Here is a 16,579-nt window from a genome sequence, read left to right as displayed (position 1 = left end):
TACTGTAAGAGCAGTGAGACTATGGACTCTATACTGTAAGAGCAGTGAGACTATGGACTCTATACTGTAAGAGCAGTGAGACTATGGACTCTTACTGTAATGGACTCTTTACTGTAAGAGCAGTGAGACTATGGACTCTGATACTGTAAGAGCAGTGAGACTATGGACTCTATACTGTTAAGAGCAGGTGAGACTATGGACTCTTTACTGTAAGAGCAGTGAGACTATGGACTCTTTACTGTAAGAGCAGTGAGACTATGGACTCTATACTGTAAGAGCAGTGAGACTATGGACTCTATACTGTAAGAGCAGTGAGACTATGGACTCTTATACTGTAAGAGCAGTGAGACTATGGACTCTTTACTGTAAGAGCAGTGAGACTATGGACTCTTTACTGTAAGAGCGGTGAGACTATGGACTCTTTACGTAAGAGCAGTGAGACTATGGACTCTTTACTGTAAGAGCAGTGAGACTATGGACTCTTTACTGTAAGAGCAGTGAGACTATGGACTCTTACTGTAAGAGCAGTGAGACTATGGACTCTTTACTGTAAGAGCGTGAGACTATGGACTCTATACTGTAAGAGCAGTGAGACTATGGACTCTTATACTGTAAGAGCAGTGAGACTATGGACTCTGTACTGTAAGAGCAGTGAGACTATGGACTCTGTACTGTAAGAGCGGTGAGACTATGGGCTCTCTACTGTAAGAGCAGTGAGACTATGGACTCTTACTGTAAGAGCAGTGAGACTATGGACTCTTTACTGTAAGAGCAGTGAGACTATGGACTCTTACTGTAAGAGCAGTGAGACTATGGACTCTTACTGTAAGAGCAGTGAGACTATGGACTCTATGTAAGAGCAGTGAGACTATGGACTCTTACTGTAAGAGCAGTGAGACTATGGACTCTACTGTAAGAGCAGTGAGACTATGGACTCTATACTGTAAGAGCAGTGAGACTATGGACTCTTACTGTAAGAGCAGTGAGACTATGGACTCTTACTGTAAGAGCAGTGAGACTATGGACTCTTTACTGTAAGAGCAGTGAGACTATGGACTCTTACTGTAAGAGCGTGAGAGACTATGGACTCTTTACTGTAAGAGCAGTGAGACTATGGACTCTTACTGTAAGAGCAGTGAGACTATGGACTCTATACTGTAAGAGCAGTGAGACTATGGACTCTTACTGTAAGAGCAGTGAGACTATGGACTCTTACTGTAAGCAGTGAGACTATGGCCTCTTTACTGTAAGAGCAGTGAGACTATGGACTCTTTACTGTAAGAGCAGTGAGACTATGGACTCTGTACTGTAAGAGCAGTGAGACTATGGACTCTTTACTGTAAGAGCAGTGAGACTATGGACTCTATACTGTAAGAGCAGTGAGACTATGGACTCTGTACTGTAAGAGCAGTGAGACTATGGACTCTATACTGTTAGAGCAGTGAGACTATGGCCTCTTTACTGTAAGAGCAGTGAGACTATGGACTCTATACTGTAAGAGCAGTGAGACTATGGACTCTGTACTGTAAGAGCAGTGAGACTATGGACTCTTTACTGTAAGAGCAGTGAGACTATGGACTCTATACTGTAAGAGCAGTGAGACTATGGACTCTGTACTGTAAGAGCAGTGAGACTATGGACTCTATACTGTAAGAGCAGTGAGACTATGGACTCTTTACTGTAAGAGCAGTGAGACTATGGACTCTATACTGTAAGAGCGGTGAGACTATGGACTCTATACTGTAAGAGCAGTGAGACTATGGACTCTATACTGTAAGAGCAGTGAGACTATGGACTCTTTACTGTAAGAGCAGTGAGACTATGGACTCTTTACTGTAAGAGCAGTGAGACTATGGACTCTTTACTGTAAGAGCAGTGAGACTATGGACTCTTTACTGTAAGAGCGGTGAGACTATGGACTCTTTACTGTAAGAGCAGTGAGACTATGGACTCTGTACTGTAAGAGCAGTGAGACTATGGACTCTTTACTGTAAGAGCAGTGAGACTATGGACTCTTTACTGTAAGAGCAGTGAGACTATGGACTCTTTACTGTAAGAGCAGTGAGACTATGGACTCTTTACTGTAAGAGCAGTGAGACTATGGACTCTGTACTGTAAGAGCGGTGAGACTATGGACTCTATACTGTAAGAGCAGTGAGACTATGGACTCTATACTGTAAGAGCAGTGTGACTATGGACTCTTTACTGTAAGAGCAGTGAGACTATGGACTCTATACTGTAAGAGCAGTGAGACTATGGACTCTTTACGGTAAGAGCAGTGAGACTATGGACTCTTTACTGTAAGAGCAGTGAGACTATGGACTCTTTACTGTAAGAGCAGTGAGACTATGGACTCTATACTGTAAGAGCAGTGAGACTATGGACTCTATACTGTAAGAGCAGTGTGACTATGGACTCTTTACTGTAAGAGCAGTGAGACTATGGACTCTATACTGTAAGAGCAGTGAGACTATGGACTCTTTACGGTAAGAGCAGTGAGACTATGGACTCTCTGCCTGAGGAGGTGGTGATGGTGAGTACAATAAAGGAGCTCAGGAGGGGCCTGGATGTATTTCTGGAGTGTAATAATATTACAGGCTACAGCTACTAGAGAGGAGTCTTCCTCTGGATCAACTTGCGGGATAACAGGCCGAACTGGATGGACAAATGTCTTTTTTCGGCCTTATGTACTATGTTACTATGTTACTATGAGGCTACTTTCACACTGGTGTTTTGGCTTTCCGTTTGTGAGATCCGTTCAGGGCTCAGCGTCCAAAATGGATCAGTTTTGCCCTAATGCATTTTGAATGGAAAAGGATCCTCTCAGAATGCATCAGTTTGCCTCCGTTTGCCTCCGTTTGCCCCCGTTCCATCTCCATTCCGCTTTGGAGACGGACACGAAAACGCTGCTTGCAGCGTTTTGGTGTCCATCTGACAAAACTGTGCCAAACTATGACACAATCTGGCACAATAAAAAACTGATCCGTCCTTCATTGACTTTCAATGGTGCTCAAGACGGATCCGTCATGGTACACTGCGGCCTCCGCTCCGATAGTCCATGTACATAACACGTGTTGAAAAGATATTATTTTTTTTTAATGGCGGTATGCATAAGATGGTGGTTCAACTGTTCAATCTTGTCATTCAACATAAAATGGTGGTTATATTTCTCTCTTCAGTTTCTGAACTCTCACTTATTTAAGCACTTTATGATCTCTGAGAGGTATAGCTGAGGTCTAACTAATAGTTCACTTGCTGAATTTGCTCGCAATTTGCAGTATGCAGTTAGCAGTAACTATTTGCAGATTGGTTGAGTATGATCTGCTATGGTCGTATGCAATTTGGATTGCAATATGGAATTTGAATGTTTGCAATTGTATGGTATTTCTAGTTTGCAATTGGTGGAACTGTAAGTAAACACAGATATAACAGGTTCAGTTTACAGTTCTAATCACTATATTAACAGTAGGAACATTATATAACTGTTTTAAATACATATTTTGGCCTCTCTGCTCCCATAAAACACAGCTCTTATTGGAGTGAATGTCTGTTCAGCTTCTCTCCTCTGGTGTATAATGATTCCAGCAGCACCTGCTAGGCGGGATTTCAAGCTGTGTGTGAGGCTGGCTGTGATTGGCCAAGACACCTGCTGTTTGTGAGGCTGGCTGTGATTGGCCAAGACTCCTGCTGTGTTTGAGGCTGGCTGTGATTGGTCTAGACTCCTGCCCAAACACAACATTTTAACTCTATGCGTTCTGTTGTTTCTGCTGTGTCATTGAGCTTACCTCACATTATATAATGAATCTTAAAGGCATATTATCTTTTCTGCTTCTGTGACCACAATATATATAACTGTTATATAACATCCAAACATGAAGTCACAGTAAATAACTCTGCTTTTGTCTTTAACACATAAACGTAGGAACTGTATTAAGGTTATTGGCATGTCTAGCTGTATAAACATATAAGCTGTATTAGCAACCTAGGACAGGTCTTAGCTACAGTCAGAGGTCTTTTTTGGATTGCTTAAGGTAACAAACGCGTTTCAGAGCAACAAGCTCCTTCCTCAGTGGTTTCTATTCACAATCCCCATATTCCTGTTATTTATACCCAAAAGATGTGGGTGGAACAAATTCCTCTCTTAGAGTTTACTAAAAGCTGGAATGGATTTTCATATAGATATATCAATCAACATACACATGAGCATATAGGTTACATTTGAAGTTCCCATTTACTCCCTCATATTTTATGGCAATAGACTAAAACAATTAGGGGGAGAGATATACAAAACTCCAAACGGCTCAACAATATATGGTTGGCACAATTTTATTCCTCAACTGGCTGACCTTTACAGCTTATTTTGCTTTATGTTTTATATATGAAACAAATGTACTAGCCATATATTGGATGTTATAAACCCATTGGAGGACCTCTATTAAATGTCATATATCAAAAATGCATCTATACACAAAAAACGCATCTACGTAAAAAACGCACGTGTGTTTTGTGTGTTTTTGATGTGCTTCCTATACAGATTAAATTATTTAACTTCCTTCCCTCCAAAAAACATGTACATTGTTTCCTATTATACATATTTAATGGTCTTAGGCCTCATGCACACGACAGTATTTTTTCACGGTCCGCAAAAACGGGGTCCGTAGGTCCGTGATAGTTTTTTCGTCCGTGGGTTTTCCTTGATTTTTGGAGGATCCACGGACATGAAAAAAATGTCATTTTGGTGTCCCCCTGGCAGTGGGGAGCCAAACGGATCCGTCCTGAATTACAATGCAAGTCAATGGGGACGGATCCGTTTGACGTTGACACAATATGGTGCAATTGCAAACGGATCCGTCCCCATTGACTTTCAATGTAAAGTCTGGAGTCCCTTTTATAGCATCGGATCAGAGTTTTCTCCAATCCGATGGTATATTTTAACTTGAAGCGCCTCTATGTTAGAATAAACTGTCGGATATTAGCTAGATCGTGAAACTCAGATCCGACAGTATATTCTAACACAGAGGTGTTCCCATGGTGATGGGGACGCTTCAGGTTAGAATATACAAAAAAACTGTGTACATGACTGCCCCCTGCTGCCTGGCAGGTGCTGCCAGGTAGCAGGGGGCAGACCCCCCCCTGTTTTTAACTCATTGGAGGCCAGTGCGGCCGGCCCCCTCCCTCCCCTGTAGTTAACTCATTGGTGGCCAGTGGGCCCCCCCTCCCTCCCCTGTAGTTAACTCATTGGTGGCCAGTGGGCCCCCCCTCCCTCCCCTGTAGTTAACTCATTGGTAGCCAGTGGCCCCCCCCTCCCTCCCCCCCCTGTAGTTAACTCATTGGTAGCCAGTGGGCCCCCCCTCCCTCCCCTGTAGTTAACTCATTTGTAGCTAGTGGGCCCCCCTCCCTCCCCTGTAGTTAACTCATTGGTAGCCAGTGGGCCCCCCATCCCTCCCTCCCCTGTAGTTAACTCATTGGTAGCCAGTGGGCCCCCCCTCCCTCCCCTGTAGTTAACTCGTTGGTGGCCAGCCCCCCCCCCTCCCTCCCCTGTAGTTAACTCGTTGGTGGCCAGTGGGCCCTCTCCCCTCCCTCCCCCTCCTAATTAAAATCTCCCCCCCTATCATTGGTGGCAGTGGAGAGTACCAATCGGAGTCCCAGTTTAATCGCTGGGGCTCCGATCGGTAACCATGGCAACCCGGGACGCTACTGCAGTCCCGGTTGCCATGGTTACTTAGCAATTTGTAGAAGCATCATACTTACCTGCGAGCTGCGATGTCTGTGTCCGGCCGGACGCTCCTCCTACTGGTAAGTGACAGATCATTAGGTTGTAACATCCTATCTATATATTGGGATAGGTTTGATGAAATGGATCCTATACCAGAGATGATAGGTCTTCCAGGTGGGTTTCTCGAATTTTTGTGAAGCGGTGAAATATTGGTATTCTCTGTTGTGTTTTCGTTATATATGTGTATTCTTGTTCTAGTAATATACCTTTATCTTATCCTTTTTCTCAATATTTAATCAATTCTTTCAGATAGTCTTGTATTGGATTGCTTCTTAGGGATCTATATGTATCCCTATCTGACACTTGTCTAATACATTCCCTATCATAGTCGTCTTAATCTAAAATAACAATAGCTCCTCCTTCGTCCGCAAGTCTTATTGTAATATTTTCGGATTTCTGTAATTGTTTAAAATTATTTTTCATATTTCTATTTCCTAATTTCCTAATATCTGACTCTACACATTTTCGAAATGTCGCTATTTCCTGCCCAATTTCTTGTTTTGGGTACTTTTGGGATTTTTGTATGTATATATTTGGGAGAATCAACATTATTTTTTTTATTGGATTTTTGAAATAATATTTTTTTCAAACAAAGTTTTGTTTTAAATGTCTCTATTCCAATATACACATTACACGTATCCATGCCTACAGTAGGTGAAAATTTAAAACTTTTATTCAACAGTTTATTTTGCAAATCAGTTAAATTCATTCTACTCAGATTAATCAATACATCTTCATTTAATAACTTGTCCGGTGTCTTCTGAATGTTTCTCCCTCGTCCCCTCTACGTGTCCTTTTGTATTGTCGTTTCTGTGAAGTATCTTGTGATGTTGATTCCTCTCCCATTGGTGAGTTTCCTTCCAATAGTGTTGTGTATCTTGTGTGTGTAGACCTTTGTGTCCGTGTCGGTGATGTGTTCCTCACATATCTCTGCTCGTGATGTCTGTGTCTCAAGTTGCACCTGTGTACTGGTGAAGTTTTTCTTTGGTGTCTTTTCTCCATTGACTGTGGTTGTGTTTGCCAATTTCTTAATCAGTGATGTGGTGGTGTCTTTTCTAAAAAATGCTGATTGGCGAGTGGTTCAAATCGATTAGTTACTGGAATATTATATTGTGTTTTTGTTTTATTTTGATTTTTGGTTTTATCGGTTTCTTTACCAGCCATAATCTCTGATTGTGTTTCCTCACTATCCTCTTTGCCTTTATTATTATCTTGTTGATTATTATATCTGAGTTTTTTAGTTTTATTTTACTAATGATTTCTTGCTCCTGTTTATCTAATCCTTTACAAATATGTTGTTGGCATTCATTATATTAATAATTTTGTGGGAATCCACTATCTCTTTGATTTTACCAATTTGACTTATTGTTTCTTCCAGAATCTGAGTTGTCCTTTTGATTATCATTTGTACTAATGTAGTAGACTGTTTATTTAGAAAGGTACTCCATTCTCTATTGAATTCTTCATTTATAAGGTCCTGTGCCGGATTGTTCACCAGCATTAGGCCCTTGGGTATCATTCCCATTTCTACATATTGGTTAAGTGATTTAATTTCCCATTTTTTGTCTAAGTTGTTTATGTAACAGGTTCTCTAGATCTTTGAATATATCAACCTTTGATCTAGATCCATTCAGCATATTAATCGGATCCATTTTTTCAAACGTATACATTTCCACTTTTTTACATTTGTCCTTGATGCAATTCTAGATGTCCATAATACCAAATTGTGGAGCAACACTATAGGGGGTTAATGAAATAAAACTATGTATATAGATATAGTGGCCCAGCCGCCTTGGTCTATAGACTTAGGTGCACTGTTATCAGACTGCCCCCCAGTCTGTGGTTGAGTGAATTGTATTTGTATTGTGAATTATATTCTGTTCTCTAGCTGTCACTTACCGAGATGGCTTATCAACATACCAACTAGCCAATTTAGGAGACAAAAGAAATTGCACGACAGAAGAACAATTTGAGAAGGAGGTACAATAATTGAGTGAACAATTCCTAGTAAAAGACTAACCCCCAAAAGTTATTAGTATATCTTTAAATAAGGTGAGATCCATGGAAAGGGAATCTTTCTGTATGGAAAAAATAAAGGAGAAAAATAAGGAGGACACCCTAAGAATAGTTCTACCTTTTAACAGTCAATATAAGGGATTGAAAAATCAATAAATACATATTGGCACCATGTTTTAGATGACAAAAGTATAGGTCTAGTGTTGATCAAGCACCATAGTGCTCGGAGGCTCAGGCAGAACACTTCGGGATGCTCAGGTGCTCCACCAATCACCCGACTATAATGGAAGTCAATGGGAGAACCCGAGCATTAAACCAGGCAATCCCTGCTCTGAAGGGGGGGGCGTCTGGGTCATAGTAAAAAGGCAGAAATTGATGGAAACACCACCAAAATGGTTCAGGAACAGCATGTGGAGGATGTCTAAATGCATCTTGGACTCCCAGGTCGCTGATGGGAACGATGTTGTCCGAGTAGTACGCCACTTTTACAGACTGACAATAATACGCACAAAACCGAAGATAAAATCGATTGTAAAGGGAAAATTGTTAGGAAACATTCTTTCCTGTATATTTACTTGTATATAAAGTGCAAGTGCGGCCAAAAATTACAAGCAAGAGGGCCTCATTCACATTGTGGTACAATTGTTCAGGTAGTGGGACTCCTACACTCATAAAGCCTATGAACTAAGAGAAAGGGCTGCCAAAAATTACAAGGAACTGGCACTCAATACACCCTTTGTTACACATAAAAGAGGGCATCATACACCCTTGAAAAATTATGATTGATAGCCTACTGTTGACCCTCAAAAATATTAGGAGCAAGGACCTGCTGGTGACCCTCTAAAACATTACTGGCGAGGGCCTGCTGCTTATCTGAGAATCAAAAAAATTATGGGCGAGTGCCTGCTGCTCAGCTGACCATTGAAAAAATTATGGGCGAGGGCCTGCTGGTGAGCTGACCCTGTAAAACATTATGGTTGAGGGCCTGCTGGTGAGATGACCGTCAAAAACACTATATGCGAGGGCCTGCTGGTGAGCTCACCTTCTAAAAACTTGTAGGTGAGGGCCTGCTGGTGAGCTGACTCTGTAAAACATTATGGTTGAGGGCCTGCTAGTGAGCTGACCCTCTAAAACATTATATGCGAGGGTCTGCTGGTGAGCTGACCCTCTAAAAGATTGTAGGTGAAGGCCTGCTGGTGAGCTGACCCTCTTAATCATTATATGCGACGGCCTGCAGGTGAACTGACCCTCTAAAATATTGTAGGTGAGGGCCTGCTGGTGAGCTCACCCTCTAAAACATTACATGCGAGGGCCTGCAGGTGAGCTGACCCTCTACAACATTAGGAGCGAGGGCAGACTAATAAGCATATTGATATGATGGAAGAGGAGGAGGACGAGAAAAGGAAGATTGAACCATATACCCTTGTTTGTGGTGGAAGAGGTGCATGGGAATACAGTGTCATCAGTACATTATAAACAACACATGTAAAGTGCCTTTATGTTCAGCTGCTTTCCTCTGGTGGAGTCGAGAAGTCATGGTCAATCCAGGCCTTGTTCATTTTTATAAGAGTCAACCTGTCAGCATTTTCAGTTGACAGGCAGATGCGCTTATCAGTTATTATTCCCCCAGGACTACTAAATACCCCCTCAGACAAAACGCTGGCAGCAGGACTGGCCAGCACCTCCAAGGCGTAGAGAGCCAGTTTGTGCCACATGTCCAGCTTGGACACCCAGTAGTTGTAAAGCACAGAGGGATCATTGAGGATGCTGACACTGTCTGCTATGTACTCCTTTACCATGTTCCCAAATTTTTGCCTCCTTGTGACACTAGGCCGCGCATCAGGGTGAGGGTGCTGGTGGGGTGTCATGAGACTGTCCCAGGCCTTAGAGAGTGTTGTCTTGCCTCTGTTGGAACTGCTTGTGTTCTTCTCGTCTCCCCTCCTCGGTTTTCCAAGGTAGTACGGACTCTGCCGCCAGCGTTGTCAGCTGGAAATTTCTGGAGCAATTTTTCCACAAGGACCTTCTGGTATTGCACCATTTTGCTCGTCCTCTCCACCACAGGAATGAGAGATGAGAAGTTCTCTTTGTAGCGGGGGGTCGAGAAAAGTAAACAACCAATCGGTGTTGGCCAAAATGCGTATAACGCGAGGGTCACGGGACAGGCAGCCTAACATGAAGTCAGCCATGTGTGCCAGAGTACCAACAGGCAAGACTTTGCTGTCATCATCAGGAGGATGACTCTCAATCTCCTCATCCTCTTCCTCCCACCCACGCTGAACAGATGGAATTAAACTTCCATGGGTACTACCCTCTGTACTGGAGGCAACCGTCTCCTGCTCCTCCTCTTCGTCGTCCAATTCACGCTGAGAAAACGAACTGAGGGTGGTCTGGCTATCACCCTGTGTAATGTCTTCCACCATTTCTACCTCTTCCACATGCAAAGTGTCCGGCTTAATTGGGAGCAGCGAGCGTTTGAGTAGACACAGCAGTGGGATGGTTACATTGATAATAGCGTTATCGCCGCTCACAATCTGCGTTGATTCCTCAAAGTTTCTTAAAACCTCACACAGGTCAGACATCCATGCCCACTCCTCGCTTGTGAAGAGCCAGAGCTGACTGAAAAGTCAATCACCACCTTGCAGCTGGTATTCCACTACTGCCTTCTGCTGCTCACAAAGCCTGGCCAACATGTGGAACGTGGAGTTCCAGCGCGTGCTCACGTCGCACAACAGTTAGTGAGCTGGCAATTGTAAGCGCTGCTGCAGTGTTGACAGATTGGCGGAAGCTGTCGATGACTTGAGGAAATGGGCACATGCGGCGCACCTTCACCAGTAGCACAGGCAAATTGGGGTAGGTTTTGAGAAAGTTGAAAATGTGGGCAAGGCATGGGATGTGTGTGAGCTTGCCGAGCTCCAAAGCTGCCACCAAGTTACGGCCATTATCAGACACAGCCATGCCTGGTTCTAGGTTGAGTGGCGAGAGCCACAGCTCAGTCTGGTCTCTTATCCCCTGCCACAGCTCTGCGGCGGTGTGCTGTTTGTTACCTAAGCAGATCAGCTTCAGCACGGCCTGTTGCCGCTTCCCCACAGCAGTGCTACACTGCTTCCAGCTACCAATTGATGACTGACTGACTGGTGCTGCAAGAGGATAATTCTGAGGTGGAAGTGGAGGAGGCGAAGAAGTGGGAGTTGGAGCTACTAACGTAGGTGCTGACGGAAACCCTGATGGAAGTAGGGCCCGCAATCCTTGGCGTCGGTAGTACCTGTGCCATCCCAGGGTACGATTCACTCCCAGCCTCCAACGTTCACCCAGTGTGCCGTCAGGGAAATGTAGCGTCCCTGGCCGAATGCACTTGTCCATGTGTCCGTGGTTAAGTGGACCTTCCCAGTAATTGCGTTGGTTAGGGCATGGGTGATGTTACAGGACACATGCTGGTGTAAGGCAGGCACTGCACACCTTGAAAAATAGTGACAGCTGGGGACTGCGTAACGAGGGGCGGCCGCCGACATAAGTCTTCACAAGCCTAAATGGCAACATTTCCAGGGCCAGTAATTTGCAAAGTTGGGCATTTAGTGCTATGGCCTGTGGGTGGATGGCTGGGTATTTGCGCTTGCATTCAAATGCCTGGGCTAAGGACATTTGTACTCTGCGCTGGGATACGAAAGTAGATGTGGTTGCTGATGGTGCTTGTGAAGGTCCAAGTGCAGGGTGGGAGGCATCCGGGCCTGCATCTTAGACGGGATTGGCCAGCACATAACACAGGGGAAGAGTGCTATGCTGTGACCCGCAGACACAGATTGTGGACCCAGGCGTTCGGCCCACCTATTATGGTGCTTTGATGCCATGTGGCGGATCATTTTGGTACGGCATGGATTGCAAATACGATTCTTTTGTTGTCCGCATTTTCCTCAAAAAAGCGCCAGACTGTGGAACACCTACCCCATGGCAACTGAGATTTCCACAAGGGTGTTCTCCGGGGAACAGTTGCAGGCCTGTTTGCTGTGGCCTGCCTTCTCCATTTTCCCACCCCCCTTCCTCCAGCCTGTTGCGGTGCTGCGGATCCCTCCCCCTCTGTACTGCTGTCCTCGCTTGGCTTGCCACCTTCCCAGGTTGGGTCAGTGACTTCATCGTCCACCACCTCCTCTACCACTTCCTCACTCTGATCATCCTCCTGACTTGTTGACCTAACAACAACCTCAGTTATTGACAACTGTGTCTCATCCTCATCATCAACCTCTTGAGACACTAATTGCCGTTGACTTATTGACAACTGTGTCTCGTCATCATCATCATCTACCTCGTGAAACAGTAATTGCCATTCCCCACTGTCATCTATTTGTGACTGTGGATGCTCAAGAGTTTGGGAATCAGGCCACTAGATCCCATGTCCTTTTTCAAGCGGGCTTGTCGAGAGGCCCAAATTAAGGAATGGCGCTGAATATAGCTCCTCGAACTATCCTGGGTGGGATAACTTGTTTGGCAAGACTCTCCGTGGTGGGAGGAAGGAGGATCAGGGTGAGGATTGTGTTTAGCAGACTCTTGGCTACTGAGACCAGACGTGGTAGAAGACAGGGTGGTGCTTAACCGACTGTAAGCATTATCTGCTGCAATCCAAACGACCACCTGGTCGCACTGGTCTGACTTCGAGAGTGTTGTCCTGCGCCGCCCTGCAAACTGGGACATGAAGCTAGGTATCGTGGATGATTGTTTTTCTTGTGCTCTGGCAGCAGGCACAGGGCCACGGCCTCTGCGAGCAGCATCACGGCCACTGCCCCGTCCCTTACTGCTCGCCTTCTTCATATTAAATGTTATATATGCTTGAAAGTATGTCATACGTACAGTAGCGGAGGATTTGTAAGTGTTTGCGTAAAAAAACAATTACGAAAGGTATTTGGGATGTGGAAACGTCACACAGGAGAAATACCGCAGATAATGTCAATGCTGTCACCAGCGGCTAATAAAAAATTAATGGGAATGTCACAGGTATTTGGGATGTGGAAATGTCACACAGGAGATGTACCCCAGGTAATGTCATTGTCTGCAGCGGACAGTCTATGGAAAAAGTACACTGGATGTCACAGATATTTTTGGGATGTGCACACGTTACACAGGGGATGTAGCGCAGATAATGTCACTGTCTGCAGCAGCCTAACTATTGCATGCTATTTAGCGCAGGATGCGCTAAAAATAGATATTGCTGCTATTACACACAATAGTCATTAATAGGACTTTTGGGTCTCTGACAAGTTTTTTAACTTAAAAAAATATATATTTCACTCCCTACACTATCTTTCCCTTCTTCAGCACAGCTCTCCCCGACTAACACTTTGCAGAACACGTGGCATTATCATACATTGAGCTTTATGAATGAAACTGCACATTCCTATCAACAATCACGTGTTTAATTCATCTATACAATCATGCACAATGACTTTTCTATCTAATCAAGTTTGCTGATCCAGGAATGAACTTTGAGTAGCCATATTATTATTATCACATGTAAGAATTGAATATTTATATATTATTACGGTCTAATGAAATTATAAGATACGGTTTTTGAGTGGCATTTATAGTTGTGGGTTTTATTTGTTTTAGGGGGGATTTATTTTTCAACAGAAAATTATTTTATGTATTCAGCAAGGACCCTTGTGGATTGTATTGGTGTACACACAGTTAACGGTGTGTGTCTCTGTCTGCCTCAGATCCTACCACCTGCACCTCGCAATTTCTGGGCCAGACCGAGTGACACACTATCACCTGCGTGATTCTCCAATTTTTAAATATAATTTTAGAAATTTTAGTTTATTTTAATACATATATGACTTTAATTACATGTTGATTTAATAAATATTCCTTTTTGACATTTATTGTCCTTGGAACATTCTTGGATGAATGAGTGCCTGTTAATATCTATTTACTACAATTCACTCAACCACAGACTGGGGGGCAGTCTGATAACAGTGCACATAAATCTATAGACCAAGGCGGCTGGGCCACTATATCTATATACATTTTGCGCCCAGCCTCGGTAGGGTAGGTAGCTCCAGTAGGGCGGAACTGCTATCTGGGACTACTTGCAGTGTCCAATGGATGGCGAAAGCAAGGGAGCCTAGGGTATTCTGAGACACGCCTCCTGTCTCATCATTGGCTCAGGCTGCAGCTTGTCCTCATCCGATTGGCTGCTGTTTATAAAGTCTATCACAGGCTCCACAGTCAGTGCCTGCAGAGCTACTGTCCATTACAGGAAGAGCAGAAGGATGATACAGGACAGATTGCTGAACTACCAATATGTCTCCATATTGCAGGGATTCCTTTCCCAAAGAACTTCCAGCAAGTCTGCACCAAGATCCTGACACGGTTATTCCGGGTATTTGTCCACGTCTACATCCATCATTTTGATGGTATCCTCAGTGTGGGGGCGGAAGCTCATGTCAACACCTGCTACAAACACTTCTACTACTTCATTGCAGAGTTCAGTCTGGTGGATCATCGAGAGCTGGAACCATTGGTAAGGTATGGTGGCTGAGATACTGGGGTCTGCCCCATTCAAAGGGGAGGCTGAGATTCTGAGTATACCCTATTCAAAGGGGAGGCTGAGATACTGGGATGTGCCCCATTCAAAGGGGAGGCTGAGATACAGGGGTGTACCCCATTCAAAAAGGAGGCAGAGATACTGATTGTACCCCATTCAAATGGGAAGCTGAGATACTGATTGTACCCCATTCAAAAGGGGAGGTTCAGATACTGGGGTGTGCGCCATTCAAAGGAAAGGCTGAGATATTGGTGTATACCCCATTCAAAGGGGATGCTGAGCTCCTGGGGTGTACCTTATTCAACGTTGTAGTATGTCTCCAAATGTCAAATATTTATGTATGAAAAATATATCAACCTGATTTGGTAATCCTCTCCAAATCTAATGTATGCGTTATCTGGAGTAAGGACATCCGGAGGACTAATCACCAGGATTCAAAAAGAGTTATATAAAAAAAATGAATAATGTGATTTATTTTCAGTCTTCATACGAGTTGATTACTTACAGAAATAGGTTAGGAAAAGTCTTAATGTCCTAGAAGTATCATTGTTGAAGGTTAGGAATCTTTAGGCTCCATATGTCTTCATCTCTAGCCAGCAAATAACAACCCCCAACAGACATGGGAGTGATAACACCCCCCCCCCCCCCATCTGTCCCGGTCAGTCATTTATACCATAGATACAGGCATACAGGCTTATACATGGTCATATATGGAGACTTCAAATATAGGTCTTGACATTCCCATACAGACCTCCCATCACCCTTGTGTATCACTATAGATGGTGTTAGTGTGTAGTGTGATACATCCTTTATATTAAATACCAATTAATATTATATCACATATTATTTAACATTTCCCCTCTTGGGGGTGAGACAATCTTTTTGAACCCACAACATCAAATTTTACAATTATCTTGGACTCTTCATTCTTTTCTTCCTTATAAATTAATTGTCCATCAATTATTTATTTGACAACACAACCACAATATTTTTATATAGTAAAAACAGGCACTCACCAAATGACATAAATGGTATAATATGCTATTTATTAGATATAATTATATGAAATTAAAAAATATTTTGGATACAGTGAATATTTGTATAAATAGATGATACTCTTAATAAGAACAGAATATATTCAGATTAAAATCAAGGTACCCTGTAGACCCCTAGCTAGTAATTATATAAAAAAGGGCAATTGATCATTTAACCTAGTGATGAAAACAGCTTCTAAATATGCTTAAAGGGTGCCAGTTAATAAATATATATATAAATTGATACAATAGTGCAAGTTAGTAAATGTATCGATATCAAAACCTGTGAAATATAAATTGATACAATGATGATATGGTGAAATAAAACAATGTGGTCAAATATGAAAAGTCTTGATAAAACACATATAATAGTGCTCAAAAAATGTGTTGTGCTCCCAAGAATATTGGTCAAAAAAGTATGTTACTCCACCAACTATAGTTCAATCATTTAGTCCCAAAAATGTGATCCAAGTACTCTCAAGGAATGTCCCAGAAAAAAGGAAAAAGGGAAAAAATGTGTCCCAAATCGTGTAATCACAAACTGGTATCAAAGGTATCAATACTAGGATAGTAGGATAGAAAATGCTGCTTATATTTAAGTTCAAAGGTATTTTTGTAATAGGGCTGTAATAGGATCACGTGGGACGCCGAAGCTTGCGGACAACACAGCCTGAAGTCTGAAATCTACTGGACATCTCAGAGCCATATTAGCCGACCACAGAACGTTCGGGGAGGTAAGAGGCAGTGCATCAGGGGGACGCCCCAGACGCCAGCCCTATTACAAAAATACCTTTGAACTTAAATATAACCGGCATTTTCTATCCTACTATCCTAGTATTGATACCAGTTTGTGATTACACGATTTGGGACACAGTTTTTCCCTTTTTTCCTTTTTTCTGGGACATTCCTTGAGAGTACTTGGATCACATTTTTGGGACTAAATGATTGAACTATAGTTGGTGGAGTAACATACTTTTTTGACCAATATTCTTGGGAGCACAACACATTTTTTGAGCACTATTATATGTGTTTTATCAAGACTTTTCATATTTGACCACATTGTTTTATTTCACCATATCATCATTGTATCAATTTATATTTCACAGGTTTTGATATCAATACATTTACTAACTTGCACTATTGTATCAATTTATATATATATTTATTAACTGGCACCCTTTAAGCATATTTAGAAGCTGTTTTCATCACTAGGTCAAATTA

The 16,579-nt window shown here is 42.8% G+C and overlaps 1 protein-coding gene across 2 annotated transcripts in view; it reads left to right on the top strand.

The window, feature by feature from the left end:
• Positions 1-14,718, top strand: part of LOC122922836 (MOB kinase activator 3C-like) — a 66,436-nt gene extending 51,718 nt beyond the window's left edge. The window contains exon 3 of one of the 2 annotated variants that reach the window (XM_044273589.1): positions 14,098-14,718. In XM_044273589.1, coding sequence (XP_044129524.1) covers positions 14,098-14,318 — 221 coding nt within the window. In that variant the 3' untranslated portion in view covers positions 14,319-14,718. The remainder of the gene's footprint in view (positions 1-14,097) is intronic. The other variant, XM_044273588.1, reaches the window with a different exon arrangement.
• The last annotated feature ends 1,861 nt before the right edge of the window (positions 14,719-16,579 follow it).

Source organism: Bufo gargarizans, unplaced genomic scaffold (assembly GCF_014858855.1).
Source record: "Bufo gargarizans isolate SCDJY-AF-19 unplaced genomic scaffold, ASM1485885v1 fragScaff_scaffold_773_pilon, whole genome shotgun sequence".
Lineage (NCBI taxonomy): Eukaryota > Metazoa > Chordata > Amphibia > Anura > Bufonidae > Bufo > Bufo gargarizans.
Note: the sequence above shows the minus strand (reverse complement) of the source record. Positions and strands in the feature narration are given on the sequence as shown.